This window comes from Cydia pomonella, chromosome 18 (assembly GCF_033807575.1).
Source record: "Cydia pomonella isolate Wapato2018A chromosome 18, ilCydPomo1, whole genome shotgun sequence".
Taxonomy (NCBI): Eukaryota; Metazoa; Arthropoda; class Insecta; order Lepidoptera; family Tortricidae; genus Cydia; species Cydia pomonella.
In genome coordinates, this window is record NC_084720.1 from 12414392 (window position 1) to 12441813 (window position 27422).

Consider the following 27422-nt stretch of genomic DNA (forward strand, 5'->3'; position numbering starts at 1 on the left):
GTGTTTAAGGCGGCTGTGAGTGTAAGCAATGATTATGATTATGACTGCCAACCTGTAGGTATCATCATCATCATATCAACCTTTTATTGCCCACTGCTTAGCATAGGCTTTAGTGCGTTAGGCGTGGCTTTGAGTACGCCACTTATACCGGTCTTGAGCCAATCTCATCCAGAAGTGACCCCGCAATCTTCCGAATGTCGTCCAAGATTGTAACCAGTTGAAACTCTTGAAACGTATAAGATTTAAGTATAACATGTTTTGAAGTTTTATAACATATGCGAACAGAAAGTCACGTGATTACTTTTCGATTAAAGACGTCACTGTCACCTTTGCTACGTCCCCTGGTAGATCAGGGGCCTTATTCGAGATGCACAACTGTCAATTTTCGCGTCCACATCAAATCAACACTTGATTCTATCGCATGTTGATTGTATCAAGTGTTGATTCTATCAACTGTGGATATTATCATTTGGAACAATCAAAACTCATTCATAGAAAAAATAAACAAACTAAAATCAACTTTGTTTATTACTATTATATAGTTTGAAATGGCTCTGAACTCGAAGTGGTTCGGTTTGATTTGATTGTCACCTGACTGTGGATTGCTAATGTCAAATTTTGACAAGTGTTGATTTTATTGCTAGACTTTATTGTCCATGGGCTTGGGCACCATCTTGGATTTTTTGACGTACGACAGGGAATACCCTTCCTTTCCTACAATATATGGCATAGAGTAAAGCGTCTTTTTTTTTTAAACATAAGTTTACAGGAATCAGCGACATCTTGTATTCGATAGGATAAGTAATGCGCTATGAACAATGCGGCGGCGAGTAGTGAAACTGTACCTGACAACGTCAATCAATTAAAAAGTGACCACACAGTTGGTGGTCGATAAAGGCGATTATTAATTGAATTTTAACGACAATAAAGAACTATTGACATGCGATCTTTTAGTTGAACCCACACCTACACGTCGAATAATGCTCGCTCCACATATTCTCCTATAAACGCTCAAAATTGTAAAAAAAATTGATGCAATTTACTCCGCACCCAGTCTCAAGTTGCTTCTGAACCACATTCATGAACCAAGTTGTAACCTAACACATCTGTAAATATAAGGCATATGATTTAGAGATAAAGTCCGTTTTTTTTTAAATTACGAGATGGTTCATGAATAACCTTTATTACTATAAAAATAATACTACATTTGTCAAAAAAAAAATCTGTATTGCGCTATTACATAATTAACATAATGCATAAAATTGATATAAAGATAGGTACCATAGTAGCTCGCTCACTTGGTCTATCAACAACTATTTTAATGCTCTTTGTACTCGTATACGCGACCCCATTGTATGTACAGTCGCCATCAGATATATCGGAACGCATGTATGAGATCTCAAATTATTAAGATAAGACCTACTGTACTGTCTATATTACTTACCAAGACCTAAGTACCTATTATTTATATGTACCTACACAAAGAGAATTCCTATGTTAAAAGGAGATTAAATACATATTTTGTTATTCAACTACAAATAAAATAAAATTTATCTTTTTCAGTTAACACATTTTTTTACCGATTTCTTTAATAAAATAAAACATTAAAGTATTATGTGACTATATTTAATTGTCTTCGGTGTAGATTATTTACTGATGTTCCAATTTCCTGTATCAGTTTGGTACCAGGAAATATAAAAACTACACCTCTTCAAAAACTTTGCTGGTAGTTCGACATCTGTAAGTTTAAATATAAAACATGATAAAAACACTTAACTCAAAAACGTATACATAAAATATTTGCCCTATATTCTGGTCGCTCGGTAGGGTGCCCAGAAGGCTGGGTGCATTTCCGCGCTGGTTAACAATGCTGATCCTCTGGTCACCAGAAGCCTATATAAGGCGCTCTCATAGAGCCACGCTAGTGCCCTAGAGTTTCAAATTCAACCCCAAGTGCCACAAATATGTAGTTAAGGGTTTAAATTCTGGATCAAGAACATGGAATACTGTTCGCTAGTAAGGCCATAGGTATTAGAAAAAAATAATAGTAGGAGACGGCCGTGGTCATGGTAGGTGGTACAGGTGGGCCAGGCAAGCTCTGAAATTATGCACCTATTTTACTATAACTTTGTTCACCTGTGTATATTTACGGTTTCCATGATAATCATTTTTAATATGTAGCCCGTGTAATCGGGCTGTATAATTGGTCTCATATTTTTTAACACAAAATCATAATTTTAATTCAATAATTAATGGTGTTACATATTAATTATTAATGTACCTATTTTGCAAAATTTTCTTGCATATAATAATATTGTTTACTTCAATTGACGTGTTTATTATTTTCGTTACTATGTCAACGTTAATACTTAAAAAATTATAACGTGAAGGTTGAGTCCGCAGTACAGTTACAGTTTACGTACATAGTGGCATTAGCACAGTCGGATTAGGACCAAACTCGAAATGTCTGAACAGTCATGAAATTTGGTATGTATATACGCCCCTTAAAGGCCCCTTTTTCATGCCCACGCCATTTGACATTTGGGGACCTCGAGGAACCGCAGCCATTTTGGAAAATGTGGACCATCCAGGAGAAATTCTCGTTTTACTCTAAATCTACGTTCTTTATTCAATAATCGTGTAAGGCAACATTCAAGCTTATAAAATTCTACATAAAATAGTTTTAGACATCTTTGCGAAAAAAAATGATCTTGCTTTAAAAAATATTTGCTTAACCCAGATTTAGCCCTTATACCATTTCATGGGATATTCTCTTAATAGGAAACTTGGAAGAATAAAAATTCCACTTTTAACTATACATTTGTACATAATCTACCCCAATATCAATATTTTACTTGACTGCAACTTAACCAGAAAGTAGGGTTATGGGTATAAGTACTGAGGATTCAGGACACCCTGTAGCTTAGGATACTGGACGGATTTTTTAAATGACGTATTATTTAGCCCTAAACCTTTTTCTTCCGTTAATTTTAGTAACTTTGTATTGCATAGCACTTGTATACTAACTGTGGATCTACTGATGTCTGTTTAACTGTACTCCGCTCAATAGTTTAGGCGCTAGAAGAAAAAATATGATTTAATATTCGGAGTCCTCTCAAAGCGGTTGTATTGATTTTTCTTTAATAGAACAAGTAAAAGTAGGTTGTGAATGGCAAGAGGAATCTAACGATACGTCATTTAAAAAAAACCGTCCAGTATCCTAATACCTAGCTACTGGGTGTACTGAATCATCAGTACTTACACCCATAACCCTTCTTTCTGGTTTAGTCACAGTAGAGTAAAATGTTAATATTGGGGTAGACCACGTACATATGTATAGTTAAAAATAGAATTCATATTCCTCCGAGTTTCCTTTTAAGAGAATGTCCCCTGGAAGTGTATAAGCGTTAAACTTAGATTCAGCAAGTATTCTCTATAACAAGATGTATTGTTCCGCAAAGATATCGAGGACTTTTTTGTGTAGAATTTAATAAGTTTTAATGTTGACTGTTGTGTTGATGGTACACATTTTCCAAGATGGTTCGGATTCCTCGAGGTCCCCAAATGTTAAATGGTTTGGGCATGAAAAAGGGGCCTTTAATTTATATACATAATAAATTTCATGACTGTTACAGAGATTTCGAGGTTGGTCCTAATCCGATTATGCTACATTGTGCGTCCGCAGCAAATTCGGTTCTCCATACAAATGTAGTTACGCTCTCATTTTAAAATCACTTGCTAGATTGCTCTGAAACTTTGTACTTACAATAGGATATGGTATGTTTATGCCTATAATTAATTTAAAACATAAATGTGAAATGAGAGCCAATTAAGTTCAATATTAAGAATATGTGTCGTTGTTGACTCGCCGACAACGGAATTGAGAATTTGAGGTGCCATGTTCTGTGCTGTGTAGAAAATCCTGAAATTATAAAGGATTTGTCTTGGCTAGTTTTTACGTATAGGCTACGTATCACCGAAACGTCACAAACACCACGAAGGTTCGGCTTGTACGGGCCCTCGTTTTTTCTATATTCTTATACGCTGCGGAGACCTGGACTATCCGAAAGACAGAGGAGAAGACGATAGACGCCCTAGAAATATGGTGCTGGAGGAAAATGCTGGGGATATCCTGGACCGAGTTTCGGACTAATGTCTCCATCCTTAAAGAACTCCGTATCAAGCAGCGCCTTTCGACTCTCGTAAAGACCCGCATACTCAGTTTTTTCGGTCACGTCTCGGGGAGGAACAACGACTCCATAGAGCGTCTAGTGGTGCAGGGTAGAGCAAACGGAAAAAGACCGCGCAAAAGGCCACCTATGCGATGGACTGACCAAATCAAATCTGCCATGAAGGGTCCCCTGAACGCATTTGCCAGAATGGCCCCCAACCGCGAAAAATGGCGAGAAATCATACGGCAAGCAACATCTGCGCCTGATATCAGCAGTTGACCACGACGCTCTGCAAAGAGTACAACGACAAAGAAGAAGAAGACGTATCATATTTGTCTAAAATTTGGTTTGTTGGTACACACACAAGGGATAGTCTCTAGCTAGGTACGGGGGGGGCGGCGATATTTTTTACCTTTTACCTAAAAATCTCAAATTTGTGTACGGGCTCAGCTCCTGTTTCGTCTTAAGCCTGAATTTAACAGATTCTGACTCACAGGGGGTTTTGAGCATGCTGTTGCGTTCGTTTTCAAATTTTGAAAAAAAGAACTAGCCTAACAACACAATAAATGCTTGTTTATCCGCATTCTTCACTATATCTCCCTGTCTCACTACTATCTGACCTTCTAACCCAGAGGGGAAAATATACCTTATTGGGGCTACTCCATCTTCCTCATGATAATATATTTTACTTTACTGAAAAGCAATCGGTACATGATACAAGATGCACATTGTTAAGAGCCGGGGTTAGGTTACCCACGACCATTGGTTTTAAAATGAAGCTTTGTATATAATTTGTATTTTTATAATAAATCTGTTTTCTTGTTGACATTTTGTGGTATTGTATTGCTTTATGTTAATTGTCAAGATATTTCTTTCATCCTGGACAATTGTCACATGCGTCACATGTACGTTTTTATGATAGATCTACATCGACGCAACTGCATGTCATTGTCAAAGAGCATAATCACTACGTTTTAAGAGACGGGACTTCCATACTAGCGAGTGGAATCAGTTTGTTTCGCAAATCATTACCAAAATGTACGACAAAGAACTGTCAAAGAACCATAGTAGCAACATAAGCGATTTAAATAGTGTAGTACGCTACACGCTTACGATTCTTATCGATATCGATAAAATAAACAACATAAGCTCCTAACATAACAACAACATAGGCTCCTGTCTACAAATTTTGTACTCGAAATCAGGTTAGCATCGAGTCCACATTTAAGTTGCATGTTATAAAGTGGATAGTTCTTAATTGGACTACTATCTGGTCGGGCTTAATGTGGACCCGACTTATTTTAATACAGTTTTTAAGTCGTGTTTTTTTATTTTATTAAATGCTTGATTTTCATAATGATGTGCACATACATGTTTGAATAAATGTAACTTTTCTATGGGAAGATGTATCAGGTCTTCGTTTCCAACAAATTTGGCCCACTGCCTGCATCTGAAAACATACAGCCTTGGAAAAACATGACTTTATCTACAGTTTATATTCCATTTGTTTGCTAATGAGATGATCAACTGATTATTTCGCGCTAATATGCATCTATAAATCATGTTTTTCGGCATCCAGTTATCAACAACCCTTTATCAATGCTTTAACTTTTTATGTATTTATATGTCTGTTAATCATGAGAACGGGTCTGGCCTTGTTGGCAGCGACCCTGCCTATGAAGCCGATGGTCCCAGGTTCAAATCCTGGAACGGGCATTTATTAGTGTGATGAGCATGAATATTTGTTCCTGAGACATGGGTATTTTCTATGTATTTATAAATACTTATAAATTAGGTCTATGTACATATATATATATATATATATATATATATATATATATATATATATATATATATATATATATACATTATTGCACAAACTGACTTAGTACTAAAGTATGAATGGCATGTGTTGTGGGTATATATAATTATATATATATCGTTGTCTAAGTACCCACAACACATGCCATTCAAACTTTAGTACTAAGTCAGTTTGTGTAATAATGTCCTATAATATTTCTTTATTTATCATAAAAACAGAGATTAATTTTCTTACATTTTAGGTTAATATATTAAATAATAATAATAATAATAAAATTCTTTATTGTGCACTACTAAAGAAAAACTCATATTACAAACAAAGACAGGACTTAAATTAGACCATAAAAAAAAAAAATTAATGTGATTAATAATCACTAGATAAAAAAAATATGTTAACTAATGACCATTAATGCATAAGTGATAGATAATTTATGCATTATTAAGCTTCGACGAATTAATTATGGTCATATTGCATGCTAGTTCTAAGGAAATTTCACATATTTAATTTAATTATTTACACTGATATACAAATAAACCTACAGTTATCGATAGTTATAGTACATCCCTAGTTCACAACGAAAAATAATGTAAAATATCTAATTTTCGATGTGTTTATAGCCTGCTGACCCAAAATAAGGTCAAAAGTATCTAAAGCAATACTTACCAGTCTTCATCCAAGGGAAATTTCGCCATAAAATCCCTTTTTTCGTGTTTTTCTCGAGTGGCTCGCTTGCCACATATTTCACACTTAGTAAACCGTTTTCTCGCTGACATTGTAACAAACTCGCTCTTTACTCTGATCACGGTTGACTATTTTCGATTTTTGCACTAAACAATAAAGAAATTACACGAAATACCCGAACAAAACATTGAAGCCTTCAAAACAAACAAAGCAATTAGGCTGACAGTAGACTTGATGTAAACTTGACAGAATAAATAGCACTGACGTTTTCTTTTTCTTCGTTGGCAATGATTTGCGCAACAAATTCCATACAAAACTTTTTTCTTCCTAGTTGCGTCAGCCTGATCGGAATTTGGCAGCTAACTCCATCTTGCGTCCAGTAGAAGAATCAAAATCGTACAGGTAAAACTACTCTCTGCCTTAGGATCCCCTTTTAAATGTCATAAATCCAAACATGGCAGCCATACCCATCGACAAAAAAGTCTACCGTTGATCTAATTTCATTTGACAGTTAACTAATACGTATTCGACACGCTTATATTTGACAACTAGAATCCTGACTAGAGCTGGGACTGCGTACCAAAAGTACGTCTCTGTTACTCGTACCAAAAGTACGTCTAAAATACCAGTTTTACGAGTATGACCCCCAATAGGCAGTTTACGTATTTGCCGTGCTTAGGCGTCTTACAAATAAGGATTATTTATACAAATATCGACTTATTATTTCGGTAAGGGTCGGAAATATGGTGACGTTTTGAGTGAAGGCTATGAATCTATTGTCATATTTTTGTTATATATTATTACATTATTTTTAGATACAACAGACACCCAGACGACCATCTGTTAACAAAATTTTATTTTACCTAAAGTAACGGTAAGAATGGAGGTACGAGGTGATAAAAGTTTCATATTTGTTTTATTTCAGAAATCAAAGTCCGTACTTTTAAATACTCGACAAGCTAAAAGTAGTCTATTACAAATAACCTGTTCCAAAAACTATTCCGGTACAACGCCCCGCCTCTAGTGTGGATATTGTTCACTGACAGGTGGTGATAATAGCAATTCGACAAGTCACAATATTTCTCACATCAAATGGAAATCAACACGAAACGTCACTTTTAGCATGTCGAATAAGGGCCCAGCTATGTAGCTACAAATGATAGGTACGATCGGGGCCTCAACTTAAGTAACCAAGTAGCCATACTAGTACAATATTTATTTATTTATTTATGTCTGCTGATCTACTGTTTTTTCCAAAAAATCTTCTGCGGAAAATTTGAAAAAAGGTGGGGGAAGTGTAGGAGGAAGGATAAATCTTTCATCACAGAATAAATAATAATACTACCGTGCAATGGCGAGAGTCATATAGGTACTCTGAATCAATATAATTTAAAAAAGAATTAATAATTAGTCCTTTTCAGTGAATAAAAATGATGAAAATAATTCATAAAATGAATAAACCGAGGAATAACACAAATATTACATGCATTTTGTAAATATTTGTGGAGAAAATTTTGTCTACTGATTTTTATTTTAAATCTCCTTTTTTAGGACATGTAAGTATCTTCTGGTTTTGTCAGATTGGACCTGGCATCACTGGTGGATACTTATGTTAGGGAGCACCATTCTTAGTGCCTGCAAGGCCCGTCCTAGATATATGTCAATGGCCATGTGCAATTAACGTGCTACGTAAAATGCAATTCTCAGAAGAAAACGGGAAAAGGTCACCGCATCTAAGGATATCTCGTGATAAATGCAATGCAATTAGATATAATAAATTGCAACCTTAAATAGGAAAACAGCGTGACTGACTCTTTGGCAACCTTTATTTCCCGACACGATAACAGACGTAAACAAGGCAACTTACGTCAATGCCTGTACTGTTATTATTATTTAAGCTGTTATCATGCTCCATCCAGTTCTAGGGGGTATCAGTAGATAACAAGGGTTATCGCTTTAATCCTTACATGCTCGCAAAACAAGGACTACCTATATGCAATTTATGAAGACATCGTACTGTGTTGTTTGTGTCAGTGCGTTAAGTATTTTATCAACTGTGAAATAAAACTCTAGGGAAGATAACGACGAAAGTCCATTCTTTAAGTTTTTATATCCTTGGGCTCCTTGGCAAACTCCCACATGCTTATCAGAAAATAGGCTAATTTTAACTTTTTTTCAAATACATTAAACTTGAAAGATACAATCAGTATCAAATAGATAGTGACGACCATGGTAGTGAATTCGATTGTAAAACATCTTTGTTACCATTAAAATAAGGATATGTTCCGATACATTTGGTCACCTTCACTATTTGATGACTGTACTGTCAATTGCCTGCAATGTTTTTGGTTTACTCTTCCAATTTAAACTGCCTAATACTTAAAATAAGATATGCGCAAAAAGTATCAATGCAGGTACCTACCTAGGTAATAGTACATTACGATACCAGTGCGAAAAATTCAAAACGAGTGGCGATAAATTAAAACACGACCGAAGGGAGTTTACTTGTTTTCATTATTAATTATATAATTAATAATGAAAACAAGTTAACTTATTTATTTTCCCTTGGCTATAAAGGAAATAAATAAAGTAGCATGGTCAAACCCGACGTTTCATTATCCTAATCCTAAAAAAAATATAAATAGTAAATAGACCAAACTAGCTATAAATAAATCGTTGATAAGACCCTGTCGATGATATCATCGCTTTCTTGAATGAAAGCGGCGTGATCGCCCCGACCTAGTTAACCCGAATACTTTACCCTTGTGGTTTATCTTTATGTGTTCAATAAAATAAAACGAACACGTCAATGACCCAACAAAATGTATCTCTCGTTAATACAACAAAACCCGCTCTATAGTACATTGTGCAACGAGGGGGGTAAGTGAAATTTCGAATACGAGGGTGGTAATACGGTGACATATCAAACATTCGGCCGCCATTTTGTAATTTCTTGGCAAGTGAGGCATCGAAGACACAAACCTATTCGGTATTCAGCCACGATTGACAATTAAAAAAAAAAAAAAAAAACTATTTTTGTGTGAAAATCTTAATGTGGTTCACAGAATACATCTACTTGTACTTACCAAGTTTCAACAGTATAGTTCTTATAGTTTCGGAAAAAAGTGGCTGTGACATACGGACAGACAGACAGACAGACATGACGAATCCGTAAAAGTTCCGTTTTTGCCATTTGGCTACGGAACCCTAAAAAACCTTTATTTCAAATATCGAGGTCGTTCCTATTATTTTTGTTATCATAATTTATAGATATTCAACCTAATTGTGTTTACAGGCGTACTGCCCAAGCCACACAGGCCGCTCCGAGCCATCCTTCGGCCGGCGCCGACGAGACGTCAACGGAACGCTCACGATCGCCAACGACACCGCCGAAGCGGACACGGACTCAAACACCGATGACTCGGAGAAAGATAACAAAGGAGATGCTGTGTACAAAGTGTCGTTTGAGGACGCGAGCGTGGACAAATATTTGAAGGATGAGGTGCAGGAGACGCCCAGCCATGTCAGGAAGATGATTGAGGTAAGGTTTAACTGCTTTTAGTTGTTCAATGGATTTTCCTTCCATGAAATAATTAGGTTCTATCAAAGAGAATTGATTGTAATAGAGAGGTAAAGTCTAAGAAAAAAGATGCCCCTTAGTTTGACATCCAAAACAGATGGCGCTAAACTGCGCCATGTGTTTTCCTGCCAATGAATTGTCGAACGTTAACTTTTGACAATCAGAGTTACCGCAAAATGTATGGAGCTGTTCAGCGCCATCTCGTTTACCTGTCAAAGTCGAAGCACGAAATTGTCTTCGATTTTACGCATCTTAGTTAATCAATGTATCTTTGGTTCTATCCAAGGACTTTTGTTGAATATTTAATTGTAAACGGATTAGGTAACTAAAAACAGGATTCATAATAAGCCGTCGCCCGCCGCCGTAAGCCTTCAGTGCGAAATGCGTATACTTGGAAAAATTCGACCAATGCTGCCGTGACCCTGGTGGCAGAGTGGCTCAGGCACCTGCCGCGATAGCAGAGGACGCTGGTTTGATTCCAGCCTGGGGCACTGGAGGCCTCGGTAACTTTTTCTTAGTATATGGCATTTATTTCAGTTTAGGTTAGGTTAATAATAATCCTTTAAAAATTGATTTACTTTCGCGAGTCGAGTTAAACAGTGTGTTTTTATGGTGGGAAGATTAAAATGAATTACATATTGTATATTCGTTTTATGGGCGGATTGAATAACACACAATTAAACCAACCTGCATATTAAATTCATTAAAATAATTAATTTCTTTTGGTGTAGTAGTAGTGGGATTCCAAAGGCGCAAAATTTAAATTAATTAATTTGAGAAGTCGTGTATTGATGGATCACTTATCAATTACGTTAAACAAAAAATACGTCTCAGGTGTTTGACAACCGCAACGAGTTGTTAGAAGAGAGCGGACCGGACTCATCGCCAGTCGTCGCAGCCGTAGGGGTTTGCGTGTCACCGCACCACTACCGCGCGCTGCTCGTCGCCCTCTGCGTGTTGCTGTCCCTGCTGTTAGCGATGCTGCTTGCAGCCTTGTACATTTATAGGTAATGTATGCTCTGGGACGAAGGGTGGCTCTGTAGGTACATGGCTATAACCCTTTGAACGCCACGCTTGTTATTAGGTACCGTAAACTTATTGGAATGCATGAAGACACACTGTAACCGTGCGCATCTGTGGACGTTTTTGGCGGTCAAAGCCAAAAGGGCAAGTCATGCTGGATACTTATGTAGCACGTCTCCGGCTCTCTGCATAGTACATCGCTTGCGCTGCGCGCTGCATTCGTGACGTGTAACTATGCAATGTACACTTACTGGCGAAGGAAGCCGAAGCCGTGATCGATGACACCAGCGTGTGCATTGTCCTTTAAGAAAGTTGATAAATGGCTACAGGGTATTTTTTCCAACGGCTACCTCATATTTTACGAGGTGAACACTTTAACCATGGGACCAACCCCCGGAATCACGAAAAAATTGTATGTTTCATACATTTTGGCTGATTAGGTGTCGATGTTTTGTGTTTCCGCCTTGTTCGGGTTTGGTTCCATAGCAAAAGTTACAAAATTTAGCTAAGGGTTGAAAAAACTCCGTGTATTTTATATAGGTAATGGTATAGTTAATGTTATGTGCCCTTACTTATATTTTATAGTATAACATCTTGATTTATTATGTACATGACTTTATAACAAATAAATGATGATGAGGTTCGAAGGTGATTTCTAAAACACGGCGTCGACGGGGTTTCTAGGCGTTACTGGCGCGTGGTCCGCAAAAACATCCAAGCATCGAGCGCGGCGCCGCCGCTGCGGCCCGTCGCGCCGGGCCCGAGGCCCGCCCGACCCTCGCTCTTCTCCGCTTCGCATCTGCACAAGCCTTTCTCGCTGAGGTAACGATATCTATCTCTCCTCTCTAAATTCTAATGCACCCAAACAGGGTTATAGTGTAGTTGCTACTGGCGCATACTGCGAGAACATCCAAGCGTCGAGCGCGGCGTGTCCGCTGCGGCTCGTCTCACTGGTACCTCGTTCTTCTCTGCCTCATATCTGTAAAAGCCATTCTCATTGAGAATGCGTGGTGCGTAAGAACAACCAAGAGTCGAGTACGACCAGAGTCGGCGCTAGGCGTGGGTGCATACAGCCTCGCGGTCCGTGGCACCTCGCGCCTCAAATAAACTCGGACGCAACGTATGTATTCGTTATTTTTTGCGCCACCAGAGGGCCTTACTAAATGCACCTTGCACACATCAAATTTTGGTCTTGCACCGGCACTGAGTACGACGCTGCCTCTGCGTCCGACGACCCATTCGGTCCTTGCTCTTCTCCACTTCGCATCTGCACAAACCTTTACCAGGTTTAACATACATACTCCAGACAACTAGGTACTCATCGAAAAGGTGCTTTCTGATTTCGTGTATCTGCGAAAGAATCGCTAAATATGATGCAGGTCATGAGCAAGTCTCGTTCTCGAAATTAAAATTCAATTACACGTTTACAATTAACTATCAGCCTATACTAGCGAATATGTAGATTAGATAGGTACTGAATCGAATAATACCTCTTTAGACCAGATAAAGTAGAGTCAAACCAAGATACATTGGCAGCCATTTTGATAGCCCAGACGATGCAGGGGTTATTTTAAAATACTCGTAACGTCAAACTTCTATGAAATTATGACTTTTACTTGAGACTTGCATCTATCTCGCATCTTCTGGACTATCAAAATCGCTGCCAACTTATCTTGGTCTGACTCTTTTAAGGTCTAGGCAAACTTCCAATAAATTCCGATTTGTGGAACATTGATGTAGGTTAATGATTCAAAAAAAAAAACAATTGCAGCGATTAGTTTAAAGGTCTAAGAATTGATTTGTTACCCAATAAAAATCCTAACGCCTAGACTAAAATATTAGCAACTAATTTATGTGTTACATTTTCAGTGGTCTGGGTAGGACCTTTGCCGAAGTTGGCTCGGAGGCCGGCTCGGCGGGCCGCCTGGCGGGCGCCTTCGACGACGGCAGCGAGCCCATCTACACCGACCCCTCCCTCTTCGAGCGCTCCCGCTCCCTCCGATCTCTCCACTCCCTGGATCTGAAGCCCGAGCGACGCGCCCACTAAACGCCATCTTGCGGACAGGCCAAGTTTTAAACAGCTAGAATTGTAGTGGCCTATTCCGCGAAATCTAATATTATTTTACTTACTAAATCAACAATGACAAACTTTGTATGATCAAAGTAACATAATTAACTGCCATGATTGTGCTCAGATGTCCGTCCATAAAATAGATAATTGTAACATCCAATAATGTACTTTATTTGTAAACGGTTGTTTTAAGTCAATACTAATAAATATTTACAGAGATTTTAATTACCTTGTTTTATTACAAGTTTTATTTAAATTGCCTCTTGGAAGCTAAATTTAACCCACTTCCGGTTTTTTTTTTTTTTTATACTACGTCGGTGGCAAACAAGCATACGGCCTGCCTGATGGTAAGCAGTCTCCGTAGCCTATGTACACCTGCAACTCCAGAGGAGCTACATGCGCGTTGCCGACCCTAACCCCACCCCCCTCGTTGAGCTGAAAATTTGCATACATATGTCGGGTGACAACGCAATATTATGGTACCATTGAGCTGAGCTGATCATAGGAACTCTTGATAAAACAACGCAACCTTATTGTGTTTGCGGTTTTTACAATTGTCTAGTACCTGTGGTAACAAAAGTATAGTCAGCAATAAGCGAGAACATCCAACTGCTAAGTCAATTCTATTACATACATAAACATATGACACAGTTATGTAGTGCTAGTCTATCTTAGATCATTATCTACTCTAAACGTAACGTAAAATGAAACATAGATTGAGCTAGTTCAAAATACAAAAATTACTGTACTGAATTATGAAGGGCATAAAAGCACAAAGGAAAAAAGCTCACTATGTTATATATTTATTTTATAGTTAAAATGTTAATAGTAAACCTTATTGCTAAAAAAGTATTACATGTGATAAGGCGCAGGAGTGGGCACACTCATAAGTGGTGAGTCCAAGTACTCCATCTCAGTAGTGCTCGGCCCCACTGGCTCCGTTTGTATAGTCATCTTCTGTTGTAAAGTCTCATACAGCTTATGTACAGATTCATTATGTTGTGTACCAGGTTGTAATGCTTTCATTAGTGTCTGTATCCTAGTATCCGGCAGCTTAGGATGGATATACCAAAGCAGCTTCAATAAATGTCTTGTGACATTGTCTTTTGATAGACCAGCAAAGAAAAATTCATCAAATAGAACTGTACTGAAATCTTCTCCTTGGAATTCATCTGGTAACTGAATTAATAAAGCAACAAGTGCATGTAAGAAGGGGTCTTCATATGCTCTGCCATCTTTACAACTGCCCAGTATACTGAGGATTCTTAGTAAGGCTCCACGATCCCGCAATTTGGCAGCATGCAGGGTGTAATACATAGCTAGGACACCACAGACAGAACTCTCTCGCATGTAAGCTTCACAAGCATCTGGAGGGGGCCCAGAGTGTTCAATAGTTGTAATAGCTGACTCTCTTTCATCTGGGGGCAGTTTGTTATGAGTGGCTCGTACTTGGTCATCCACCATTAGGGACATTAAAGCTGGCAAGTATTTGGTTACCACTTGACTATCTAGCTTTGGTTCCTTGAATTCTTGTGAGTCTATCATGACCCAAGCACTAAGACCTAGTGCTAACATCCTCAAAAGCAGTATTAGTATTGTGTTGTCCCTTGGAAGACCTTCAGTGTTTATTAAGTGCTGCAGGATTTTTATGGCTGAGGTGGCCAAGAAATTAATAGCATATGGATCACATAAGGTCATTGATAGGTCACCCAATACCTGCTCCTGACCCTTTTTTATACTGTCCAGGAATCCTTGAAGTTCTCTGGATCTTTTAATGTCTACATTACGCTCCCTGATGCAAGCATCTAAACACCATGTAAATTTGTGACATGGATCAACAGATATAATATCTTGGATCTCCAAGTCATGGAGAGCCATCAATAGTTCAGCTCTCAGTGTACAATAATGTACATTCCTTGTCCTTAAGAATAGGGTGCGGAGAAACTGTAGTACCATGTCATATAATTTAACACTATTGCCAATCATGTGAGCAAGTTTCTGCACAACTGCACCTTGTCTTCTGACTTTTGGTGAAGGTGAAAAAAACAAATTGTTAAGATTCTCATGGTCAAATAATACATTCTCCTTTTCTCTGATATACTGACTTAATAATGGGGATACTTCATCACCAAATAGGGATTGGTTGTCCTGCCAAATTTGTCGTTTTACTTCAGTATCTGTGTCATTATACAACTCTCTGTCCCTTACTAAAACTCTGAGGAATTTGTCATCTATATGTGGTGTATTCTTTAGAATACTCATTATAACTGGTCGTAAAGCCTTCACTCGTACAACTGAAAAGCTTTTATTGAGTAATTCCTTGAGTTTTTTGTCATGCTCCCTGTTCTCTTTAGAGCCCAGTTCATTAATGTGGGATGTGAGTTTATCTCTCAGCTCTTCTAAAACCGATGTATGAAAATCTAGTCTGCGGACGCCATGGAGATCGAGTAGGGGCAGCATTGGTCTTAATGACGGCAACAAGATACCGTTTTCCAGTTGAAATTCTTCTATAGCTTTCAATGGATCCGTGCAGCTCGTGAGTGCGTCTCGAAGGTAGGCTTGTCCGGGAACACCGACATCTTCTAAGCCAGTGCCAGGCAACTTACTTGATGAAGCCATTGTTGCAAAGTTAAAAACCTAAATTAATCACTCGAAATTATAGAACTCGCTAATAAACAAACAAAAATAGCACTACAATAAGTAGCGTAGCATCATTCTTTGGCAAGTTGACATTTCTACCATTCTATGTCAGACAAGACAAAAAAAAATAATTTTTGAAATTAAAATCAGGCTGGCCAATACACTATGCACCAATGTTTATCTAAGTTAATGAAATAACAGCTGCAATTTTACTTAAATAATTAACAAAAGACGTGCTTGAACAGCTCGCTAGTTGTTATAATTTTGACAATATTGACATTGACAGTCGGCACAAAGTGCCAAGCGCTGCGTTGTATTTATTATGTCCAAATAAAAATCAAACATTTCATTGATTTATTTTGTGACTTGGATCTATTCGTTATTAATAGTTCCAGAAATCGGTCTTGAGTGTTGGGTAAAATTCTAACCTATAGAAAAGGAATCCCTATTTGATTACGACGATGTCTGCAACCGTAACTTCATCCACATTTGCAGATCAAACAAAGCAGAAAACGTAATGTTTCATCTACTTTTATAAGCTTTTATGCAGTTCGTATGTATTTTTACTAACCCAAATTTATTTCTTTAGCTTGTTTTGTGGCGATGTGAATGGGAACTTTCTCAGTTTATTTTCCCGCGTCGAGACCATCGTTAAGAAGTCTGGCCCATTTGATGTTTTACTATGCGTGGGGAATTTCTTTGGCGAAGACAATTCACAGTTGGATGCTTATAAAATGGGCTATAGAAAAGGTAATTCAATTTAAATAAATAAAATAAAAACTTTTTATTAATTGTGCTACTTTGGTGTCCCTCCCCTCGTTTTCTCCACTCGATTACTTATATATGAAAACTTGATTTGTGATTTTTTTTAATACTAGGTTGTAACACCTGATTGTTTCTAGTTCCAGTAACTACTTATGTTTTTGGACCAAGCAACAGTGATCATTGTCAATACTATTGCGACGAAGGATCTGAAATTGTCCCCAATGTGGTTTATATGGGTAAGATATTCATTTAGTTACAAACAAACTTGTGCTTTAAAGTCATATCTTAAAAAATTATAAATTAATAAATTATTTTGCACATGCTACGTTTTGGCTAGTTAATTTTTTATGAATTTGGACCTCATTTTAAGATTCTATTCTTATTAAGGCTGTTTTTATCTATTAATAGTACTAACAATTAATATTTCCAGGAAAAAGGGGCATCTTCACAACAAGCCAAGATATCAAAATTGCCTACTTAAGTGGGTTGTCTCGCAGAGAGCTTGGCAAAGACATGCCCATGTGCACATTTGAGCCCAGTGACTGCAGTGCGGTGAGAGACGCTTGTTTCAGGGGCCAGAGTGAGTACAGAGGGGTTGACATACTGATTACTACTCTGTGGCCAGCGGGGATACAGCAAGATGAAAATCAAAAGGTAATAGGTCTGATTCCTATTGAACAAAATCCTATTGAAAATGAATCTTATAAAAAATGTGAATTTCGGTTAGAGCATCAAATAATAATGATCTGGGCTTGTAGTGAATAGTATTTGTTTAAAGTAGAAATGCAACGAATAGTGTCTTGGCCGAATACCGAATATCCGGCACAGCCATTGGCCGAATAGCTAAATATTCGGGTAGAAGTTTTACCTAAAATGTAGTAGAATATATATAGTGAGTGAATAGGATACCAAATAGTAGCCGAATATTCGTTGCATCTCTTATTTACAGTACTTTGGCAATAACCAAGCCAAATAGCACTTGTAGTGTAATTTGATGTTTTTGAGTTCTAGCTTTAGAAAAAATCCTAATTGTAATTTTAGTTCACAACTGATAAACCCTAATTATTTATTTTCAGATAGAAGTAGAACAAGAAAGAACATCAGATTTAATAGCATGGTTAGCTATGCATATAAAACCAAGGTATCATTTGGTGCCCTCCCCAGATAAATATTTCGAGAGGCAACCTTACAGGTAACATTACTTATACGCTTATTCTTACATATGAGAAAAATAAAATATAGGAAAATTTTAGAAAGCTATTTGCCAGTGAAAGTTCTTTTTTTAACTTTCTAAATAACTTGTTGTTTGAATAAAATTAAATAAATGATAGTATATTAGAGATGAAGGGACATAGGAAAAAATGTAGAAAATGTAATGTCTAATGAGACTTCATGCAAAATATTGTACACATAATGTATTTATTAATTTTATTTGAACTTTATTGCATAAATAAATAAAACTGCAAATGGTGGACTTAATGGCAAAAGTCTTTCTTCCAGTCAGTGTATTTATTTCTTTGGATTTGGAAACCAACATACAGTCGTCACATGTTTTGTTCTCTTCATGTTATTGTATCTATTGCGGGATCTAGTTAAGTATTTTATACAATCATGATATAATAGAGAGCTTTTCAGTCGAGTACCATGTTTTGGCTTGCTGAGTTGCTTGCAATTGTACCTATTGGATAAATTTTTTTAAACTATAAAACCTAAATAAGTATTGAAAATTGGTAAGTATCTAAGTACACAAAAATGTAGTACAAAAGACATAAACGCGCGAGCCCCCGCCCGCCAGTCCCCCGTTGTATGGGAGCACGGCGGCACGTGATTGGTCAATTTTTTTCATAGTTGACTACAGCATATCAAAAGAAATTTTATAGTCGAGTTGGGAGCCCATACATGAAAAGTATGCCGTTATAGTTTGGTATACGAAATCTTAATTCAACCATTACAGTCGATGAGGAGAAAAAAATCCTTTTTATGTTTTTCCATAAATATTTTTGATATATAATTATTACTTTTTTACAGAAATTTAAGTGTCCATCAAGACTACAGAGAAAGCGCAACTCGGTTCATAGCGTTAGCGCCCGTGGGCAACAAGAATAAAGAGAAATGGATTTATGCATGTTCCCTGCAGTCCATCAGTAAGATGCGCATGACTGATTTGCTGCAAGCCACTACTGATGAGACAGCGTGTCCTTTCGATCCGGAGCTCTTGAAACAACATCAGCCGGGGAAAGTTGTTAAGGTGATGAAAAAATTTGAAAAATGTTTATGGGTCATATGCACACCTGGACCATTAAAATCGAAACCCGTCGTAGGATAGATGCGTTCGAGATGTGGTGCTGGCGGAGAATGCTCCGGATCTCGTGGACTGAACGCCGTACAAAATTCTCGATGAACTTAATATTAAAACGAGGCTCTCCACACTGTTTGCACCCAACGTGCACTTGGTTTCTTCGGCCATCTAAGCAGGACAGGTCCAGATAGTCTGGAAAAGCTCATAATCACTGGCCGCATGCCAAGGAAGCGTAGGGATGGACGTATGGCCATGCGTTGGGCGGACAGAATAACTTCCGAGACAAAAACCACATTTCAGGCTAGTATGCACCGGGCCCTAGATAGAGCGGCTTGGAGAGCACTGGTGAAGAGTGTCCACAGTCGTCACGTCCCTCAGCCATGAGGATACGAAAAAAAATGCACATAGGAAAATGAAAGTAGAGTCGGACTAAGATAAGTTGGCAGAGAGACAGCCCCAACAGTGCAAGTTTTATTTGAAACACTAAACTTCAAAACTTCTATGAAATTATGATGTTTACTTAACACTTGCACAGGTTGGGTTATCGTTGCCAATATATCTTGGTCTCAGTCTAAAGGATATGGTGCCAACTTCTGGCCAAGACTAATTTGAATAATCAAGCAATTTGTTTGCCATTGCCTGAAATAAAACAGGCTCCAACATAGTTTGGACTGGATTAAAATCTTCACAGATCTTAAGTTATGTACAGACAAAGTTTATTTAGACCCTAAACCTGTGTATGACTTATAGAAAAAAAAAATAGATTTGGTTCTCTGTGTTACAGTTTACTGGCAACGGCCAATTCTTTTACGACATGGACGCGAGAGATGACGACCACGGCGGGAAAAGAAAAAGGAAGGGTGACCATCAAGAGAGAAAAAGGAAGGAATTTGATCAAGGTGTGTTCCCTCGTCTTCTGGCTAGAGTTTAATTTTTTCCATAGAAACGTGAAGCTCCTACTAGATGTGATATTTGTTCCCGAATTAAGAATGTCATCATCAGATGATGACGAAATAGCCTGGAGATAGGAAGATTTCTAGTGTTGTCCTGGCTATTTGCCACGACTCATGGGATCCTAATCCCAGAAATAGGTAGTGGTTTAGGCACTCGTTTTTACTAAAGTGACTGCAAACTGACCTTCCACCCCTGAGGAAAAAAACGAGGCCTTATTGGGATTAATCTGGTATATTCACGGTGTTTTCCTTAAAAATTGCCTCGCGAGGAAATTTGCCGTGCGAAGCAGCTCGGTCTGTTTAAACGTTCCTCGGCCGCACGTCTCCAACGACCGAGCTGCTTCGCGCGGCAATTTCCTCGCGAGGTTGCTCGCTCTATGTGGGTCCTATGGTAAATATCAAATGATATATCGTTTATAAGGTTATTGATGCTTAAAATATTAATTTTCTTTTCTATTTGTATCGTAAGCACGGATAAATATCCGTATCCCGAGTTATTGTTGTTCAAGTATTGCGAGACTAATGTTGGGCCAAAATGAACCATATGTACCATACAACCATGGACCATAAAAATAAAGTGAGTAGGTACGCTACGACACATCGCTAGAGTTCGCGAGTATGTACGAGACGTCCAGCTTAACCGTAGTTTTAGCCGAAGGGTATCATGTTCCGGCATCTGCGGGGTCGCCATGATGTGTGTGGATTTTAGTTTTAGTTAATTTTTTTTTAATACGTATGCTACTTTTAAGGTATTTACCTATGGGCCACTAGTTGCCTGAAATAAAGTATTTCATTTCATTAACGATTATATAAGGACTCTGAAAGCACGTTCATTTTGGCCCCACAAAGTATCTAAGATTAAACGATAGTATTTATCTTATATCCGCAGATCAATGCTGGTTCTGCCTAGCGTCACCTACCGTGGAGAAGCACCTCGTGATATGTGTGGGCGAGCATTGCTATCTCGCTCTACCCAAGGGGCCTCTCACTCCGGACCATGTCTTGATATTACCTATTACACATCACCAATCGCTTCTGAAAGTAAGTATAATGTCTACTTATAAATACTACCCAAGCAAGACAGGTTAGTCCAATTTTACGTCTAGACGTAATCATTAACCCCCTTATTCATAAACGTGTACTAAAGTTACGTTGCCGATGATCATCGTTTGTCCCCTTTCCATCATACCAATACGTCGGAAAGGGACAAACGATGATCAGCGGCATCGTAACTTTAGGACACGTTTATGAATAAGGGGGTAAGAATTTAATAGTTGATTATGTGACTGCTACATAATGAAAGGCATTAAATTACGAGTGTGGGCTTAAGAAACGAAGTGAGTTTCTTAAAAGGACCACACGAGTGTTTTAATGCCTAATTATGTAGAGTTACATACACTATTTTATCTACACACATATTATAAACTTTCTATGATATATTCACTAACCCAACTTACAGCCAATATTAAGGCATGTTGCAATTACAGTTGCAATCGTGGTTATGTTATGGTGTCTCCGAAATATATTTATCGCTCATTTTAAACAAAACTTTTGCTATAGTTACTTTAGAAACAACAAAATAAATTCATTTTATATTTAAAACTAATTAAAAGATAAACTAACTGTACGTTTAATAACGGTAAATAAAAACTTTTCAGGCATGTCACGCATTCGTATTTTTCTTAAATTCAGAGACAAACTAGAGTCGTGGGTCTATTTCGGAATCGTTCGAATACAAACTAACATGCGAAATTTATTGACATTTCATTTCGAATAAAAAGGCATCCCGGAGGTCAAATCGAATTGCTTTTTTTCAGAGATATTCGAAATTACCAAATCGATTTTGATGTAGTAATGAAGCAATTACATTTTTACAGATAAGAACACATTGATGTAACAAAACAGTTTATCTTAATGCTGGCCATTATTTACGGATTTTGAAGCTATCATAAAAGGTTTATGATATGTGTGTAGATAAAAAATATAATAGGTAGTGGTTAACCCTTAAATGCATAGTGATGTATGCAGCAAACACAACATAAAACATATAATTTTATGCATTATTTGATAAAATTGATTTAGTCCTGCATAATTATTTTGATCGTAAATTAATACAGTTTCAGATGTTTTATTCAAATTTGCGCAGTTTAGTTTTAAGACGAAATGGCGGACAATTTGGAAAATCTGGAAAAGTTGGTAATTTTTAGTATGTGATTTAGGCGGTTTTTTTCGGGGTTTGCAATTATTTTATATTTAAAATCTTTATTATAGTTTTATCACAAATAGTGTACCTTACTGATAGTAGGAAGATTTTTCATATCTCTTACTGAAAAATATATATTTACATAAATATGATTTAGCCTATGTAAATTCTAACAGTGAAAATTGATGTTAGAATTTTTTATTATTTTTCCCAGAATTAGTAAACAATTTTGTAACACATATTAATTTCAGGCAAAAAGAAAAAAACATGCATTTAAGGGTTAAATTATACAGTGCTTATTTTTGATATAACCTCAAACTTAAACTAGACGTAGGTTTTAGTGCCATAAAACAATTCTGAAAGATTTATTTAGTTTAGTCTTCACTACCAGAGAATAATTAATTTTAGAATTTTTTCGAGCGGCAATGTATGTATGTCGTACATCATGATTACTTGTGACAGTTTTGACGTCGCGTCATTAATGAGACGTTTTGAGTTAAAACAAAGTAGTGATACATTGCTTGCTTAATTATTTTGTATGAAAAAAATAAAAGTCGTCCATTTTTTATAAAACCTATGAAAGTGTGTTAATTACAGCCTAAACTAACTGCCCTTTGATTATGAGTTCGTATCAAAAATACACGCTGTAGATCACATACGAAAGATAAATAGAGACCACAGAATAAATTTAATTGTAAATGGGTATAACTGTTCCCAAATGTGTCATTTGAAAATGCATCGTATTACAACACACTAAAGATCAATTCCCGTTCTAGGCGCCCGAGGAAGTAGTGTCAGAGATAAAGAAGTTTAAAAACGCGTTGCGCAACATGTACGCGTCCAGCGGCAAGGGGGTCGTGTTCTTCGAGCGGAACTACCGCACCTCGCACATGCAGATACAGTGCGTGCCCGTGCCGAGGGCCAGCGAGCCGCAGCTGCTGGAGGTGTTCCAGGTATGCTAATATGCTTCTTATTATCTATGCAATACAATTTAAAATCGAATGCAAATATTTTATCGCTCAGGAAGTAGTGGTAGAAATGAAGTTCAAAGAGCCGTTGCGCAACATGTACGAGTCTATACTATTCATCAAGCTGATTTCCGAGGTCGTAAGGCTTCTCATTCACACTTGCATAGTCGTAGCAAGAGTGAAAGAGACAGTAATGTGATAGTATAGTATAGCGGCAAGGCGGTTGTTCCTCGAGAAGAACTACCGCACCTCGCACATGCAGATACAGTGCGTGCCGGTGCCGAGGGCCATAATATCCACCTTATTATCTATGCGATACAGTTAATAATAGAATGCAAATATCGACTTTCTCGCTCAGGAAATAGTGGTAGAAATGAAGTTCAAGGAGGCGTTGCGCAACATGTACGAGACTGTACTATTCACTAACCAAAACTCAATTCCGAGGTCATAAGACTTCTCATACACACTTGCATAGTCGTAGCAAGAGTAAAAAAGACGGAGACAAAGAGATTTGTGTCTTGTTATCATTTGCCACCCTCAGACCTACTTTTCTTTATATGCCGTTTCCGAATACCCCAGAGGTCGGGGTCTACATATTGGCGTATTTTAAATAATAATCACAAACCTACTGTAAATTAAATTAATATAATTGACATAAATATCTACGGGTCGTAACCGCACCGATAAGCTAGGAAACAGCCTTAAGGTGCCGTAGTTTCAGAGAGCGGAGTTTTTGAAAAATCGTACCGCTTTTTTGATCTTAATACGGTTGCCAAAAATTTAATTAGCAATCTTGAAGATTTTCTTTCGTGACTTCATCGATTTGAATCCTGATTTTTGACTTTCGCTCGATAGAAAAAAATCACGAACATAGGTCTAAACGGCACTTTAACAGTTTGATGCACAAAAGCTAAAATATGACCATTGTTTCTAAAAATGCGCAATTTTATTGTTTAGGGAACTCATCGATTAATTTTATTTGTTAAAACTTAGAACTAATTAAAATTCATAAACATAATATCCGCGGTCCCAAGCACGCACATCCATCTCGCTTACGCCTAAGTTTAGTGAGAGAGAGAGAGAAGAACACGAATCTACGGGGTCTCAATGACGGTTTTACTGCTTTAACAGGACGAGGCGGGCATCAACAGCGTGCAGATAGAGGTGCTGCCGCCGTACTCGGAGATGAGCCAGGTAATTCAAGAATTCTCAACAATAATTACGGAGAACTCGGCATTATCAACTCCTCCGTTAGTGTATTGCACGCTTTTTCTGTATTCCATACAAATAAATAAAAATAAAACAATAAGAATAGGATATCTTATTGTGTTATTATTATTTATTTATTAAAATACAGTGGTATTTTTAAGAAGAGTCGTAGCCCTACAAAACTCAACAATGTGTTTGGCTGTGGGGTCGTCAGTCTCTAGTTATATAACTGAAATAACTTATAGGAGGTAACGACGACCGGTTTGGCCTAGTGGGTAGTGACCCTGCCTATGAAGCTGATGGTCCCGGGTTCAAATCCTTGTAAGGGCATTTATTCGCGTGATGAGCATGGATATTTGTTCCCGAGTCATGGGTGTTTTCTATGTATTTAAGTATTTATATATTATATATATCGTTGTCTAAGTACCCTCAACACAAGCCTTATTGAGCTTACTGTGGGACTTAGTCAATTTGTGTAATAATGTCCTATAATATTTATTTATTTATTATTATTATTTATAACTAATTACTCAAAGGTATGATTTTTTTTTAAACATAGATTTAATTTCGTCTTACTATTTTCACGTCCTATGGCTTCAGGCAAACTATTAAGTATATTATTCTTTTCCTAAGGGTTCTATCCCCGTAGTAGTTATTAATTCTAGGAACGGGTAGTTCAACACACGGACAATAATAAGATCATTGTTATTTTCATTTAATAAATGTCATAAATAAAAAGTTTGCCTAAAGTTACAGCCTTTGTGACTTCAGGAAAACTATACTGAAATAGTACATTACGATACAAGTGCGAAAAATAGAAAATTCGAAACGAGTGGCGATAAATTAAAACACGACCGAAGGGAGTGTTTTAAATCGACACGAGTTGCGAATTACCTATTCGCACATGTATCGTACAACGTTTTACAGTACATATGGCCCTTTAAATGTTCGACACAGTAACATAATATGCTACTTCTCGCACTAGTGCTATAAAGTAGCCCCATATGTACTGTAAAATGTTATTAAATATTCAATTTGCATGAATGTAGGTAACGATGCCTGGGTTGCCGTACTTCCACGCTGAGTTGCCCAGCGGCGAGCAGCTGTTCGCCAACACCAAGCAGAACTTCCCGCTGCAGTTCGGGAGGTATGCTCACATTGTTCACACTACAAGTGGCATTGAAACTAGACCACGAGAGATTACTGAGAGCTTACCGCCAACATCGAAAAATTGCTAATCCTTAAATATTGGGCTCTTGCGTATTCGAGCGACAGAGAGGCAGATAACGTTTTTACTTGAATCTGAGCAGCCCAACTGAAGAAATAGCTTACCGAAGCCATGATAACAATAATACTATAATCAGTCCTCGAAGAATTCTTATCTCCATCCTATTTTCACCTGTGACTGTGTGATTTCGTTCATTCATTTTGTTTTCATTGAATTAAGATAGATGACATTACTATCTAAAGAAAAAGTGATTAAGGTCTCCAGTGGCGGAGCCCGGAATAGAAATTTGTTTTACAAGGGGGCCAGGTTGTTGTTTAACCGCTCGTGCTAATTTCGATACCCGAGCAAGCGAAAGATCCTAATATTGTAGGGTTCAAGATGTGGAATCTTGAGCGTTGCGAGGGTTTCAAGACACGAGGGTTAAACAAAATTTGCCTCCGAGTGAAATAATTTTTTTCATCACACCAACGCGAGAAAAATACCAAAAAAATTAAATCAAATCCAAATGAACGTAATACAAAACTCAATTCTACCACCAACACAGAAACAAGTCAAAATTTGCATCTGATTACTGTGCCCCACATGTGGACAAAATGCAACTTTCCCATTAGTTCAATCAAGCGGGCCTTTACCAGTTGGCGTGGTAAAAAAAATATATTTGATATTTTTTTAAAGTGCCATGCGTATGGTTCTTAAAATCCAGTTTCTGTTTCAGAGACGTCCTCTCTAGCCCCGAAATCCTCGACTGCGAGGACAAAGCGGACTGGCGCCAGTGCCTCCTGAGCCGCGAGCAGGAGGACGGCTACGTGGCAGACTTTAGGACGAAGTTCCGCCCCTACGACTTCACGGCCGACGACGACAGCGATTGATTCTGGGCCTGGCTCGAGTACTTGCTAGACAAAATGTATATTATATCAGGTAACTGCGTTTTGGTCATTTTTCTTGTTTCCGTTTTTCTGAAACTGTTCCTTGTGCTCGACAATTACGATTAACCAGACTTTAGTAAGAAGTTCCGCGACTATAGTCTGTATCTTTAGGTATTTAAAAGAATGTAAACAAACCACAATTAGGTATTTTATTGGGCAAGGAAATTCATCAAGTCAATATAATTCGATGTGCCAAAACTTACAGAAGTTTTACTACGACATATTACTTTCTCAAAATAACAAGTATAACAACGAAGCTGATGTAATCGTGTTGTTTTGTTAATAGGAATATGTCGGGATGATTTGATTAATCAATAGTAATTTAGTTTTGTAATATTTGCTATTACTTCGCCCTAGTAAAGAACCTAAAACGAGATTGAATAATTAACCATTTGAGGGTAGATGAAAACATTACACGATTAAATGAAACAGCTCAAAGCCAGAACGATGAAGGAACAGATCCAGGCAGTTTTTAAATATATGTAAAAAATACCACACGTAAATTTAACGTATCATAATAAAATTGTTATTAATAGCCTTACCACGACTGTCTTATCAGTGTCAAATTGACATATTCGCTAACGTCTCCGTATTTTACTTTCTATACATCTCGCTCGCACTAATATGCGAGTACGAGCGAAATGCTTACCCCCTTATTCATAAAACTTTACGGGCCTGACTTAGTTAAGTAAATTATTATTATTTATTATTTATTTATTTATTTATTTTTATAATGTCACTTACAGTATACACCAGACATGACACATAGGAATATAAGAATTGAATTATAACATAGCTATAATAAATTACAATAAATTACTACCAAAAACAGTTAGTCAGAATTTAAATATAAGTACCTACATATTATCTAATTAGTGCTAA

General features: G+C 37.4%; 3 protein-coding genes across 8 annotated transcripts in view; 2 read left to right on the forward strand and 1 right to left on the reverse strand.

Moving 5' to 3' along the window:
• The window catches only part of LOC133527501 (uncharacterized), a 52087-nt gene extending 38513 nt beyond the window's left edge, over positions 1 to 13574 (forward strand). For all 6 annotated transcript variants that reach the window (XM_061864533.1, XM_061864538.1, XM_061864537.1 and 3 more), the window contains 4 exons: positions 9971 to 10216; positions 11090 to 11262; positions 11963 to 12100; positions 13148 to 13574. In XM_061864533.1, coding sequence (XP_061720517.1) covers positions 9971 to 10216; positions 11090 to 11262; positions 11963 to 12100; positions 13148 to 13325 — 735 coding nt within the window. In that variant the 3' untranslated portion in view covers positions 13326 to 13574. The remainder of the gene's footprint in view (positions 1 to 9970; positions 10217 to 11089; positions 11263 to 11962; positions 12101 to 13147) is intronic.
• Positions 13575 to 14139: 565 nt separating this feature from the next.
• Positions 14140 to 16096, reverse strand: LOC133527502 (negative elongation factor B). Its single transcript, XM_061864540.1, has one exon. The coding sequence runs from the start codon at positions 15966 to 15968 to the stop codon at positions 14202 to 14204; it is 1767 nt and encodes a 588-aa protein (XP_061720524.1). The 5' UTR covers positions 15969 to 16096; the 3' UTR covers positions 14140 to 14201.
• A 137-nt stretch (positions 16097 to 16233) lies between these two features.
• LOC133527503 (CWF19-like protein 1) lies at positions 16234 to 26738 on the forward strand. The gene is made up of 12 exons (XM_061864541.1): positions 16234 to 16503; positions 16579 to 16739; positions 16892 to 16990; positions 17185 to 17408; positions 17831 to 17946; positions 18783 to 19002; positions 19838 to 19952; positions 20896 to 21047; positions 22986 to 23162; positions 24309 to 24371; positions 25436 to 25533; positions 26330 to 26738. The coding sequence occupies exons 1-12, from the start codon at positions 16451 to 16453 to the stop codon at positions 26481 to 26483; spliced, it is 1632 nt and encodes a 543-aa protein (XP_061720525.1). The 5' UTR covers positions 16234 to 16450; the 3' UTR covers positions 26484 to 26738.
• The last annotated feature ends 684 nt before the right edge of the window (positions 26739 to 27422 follow it).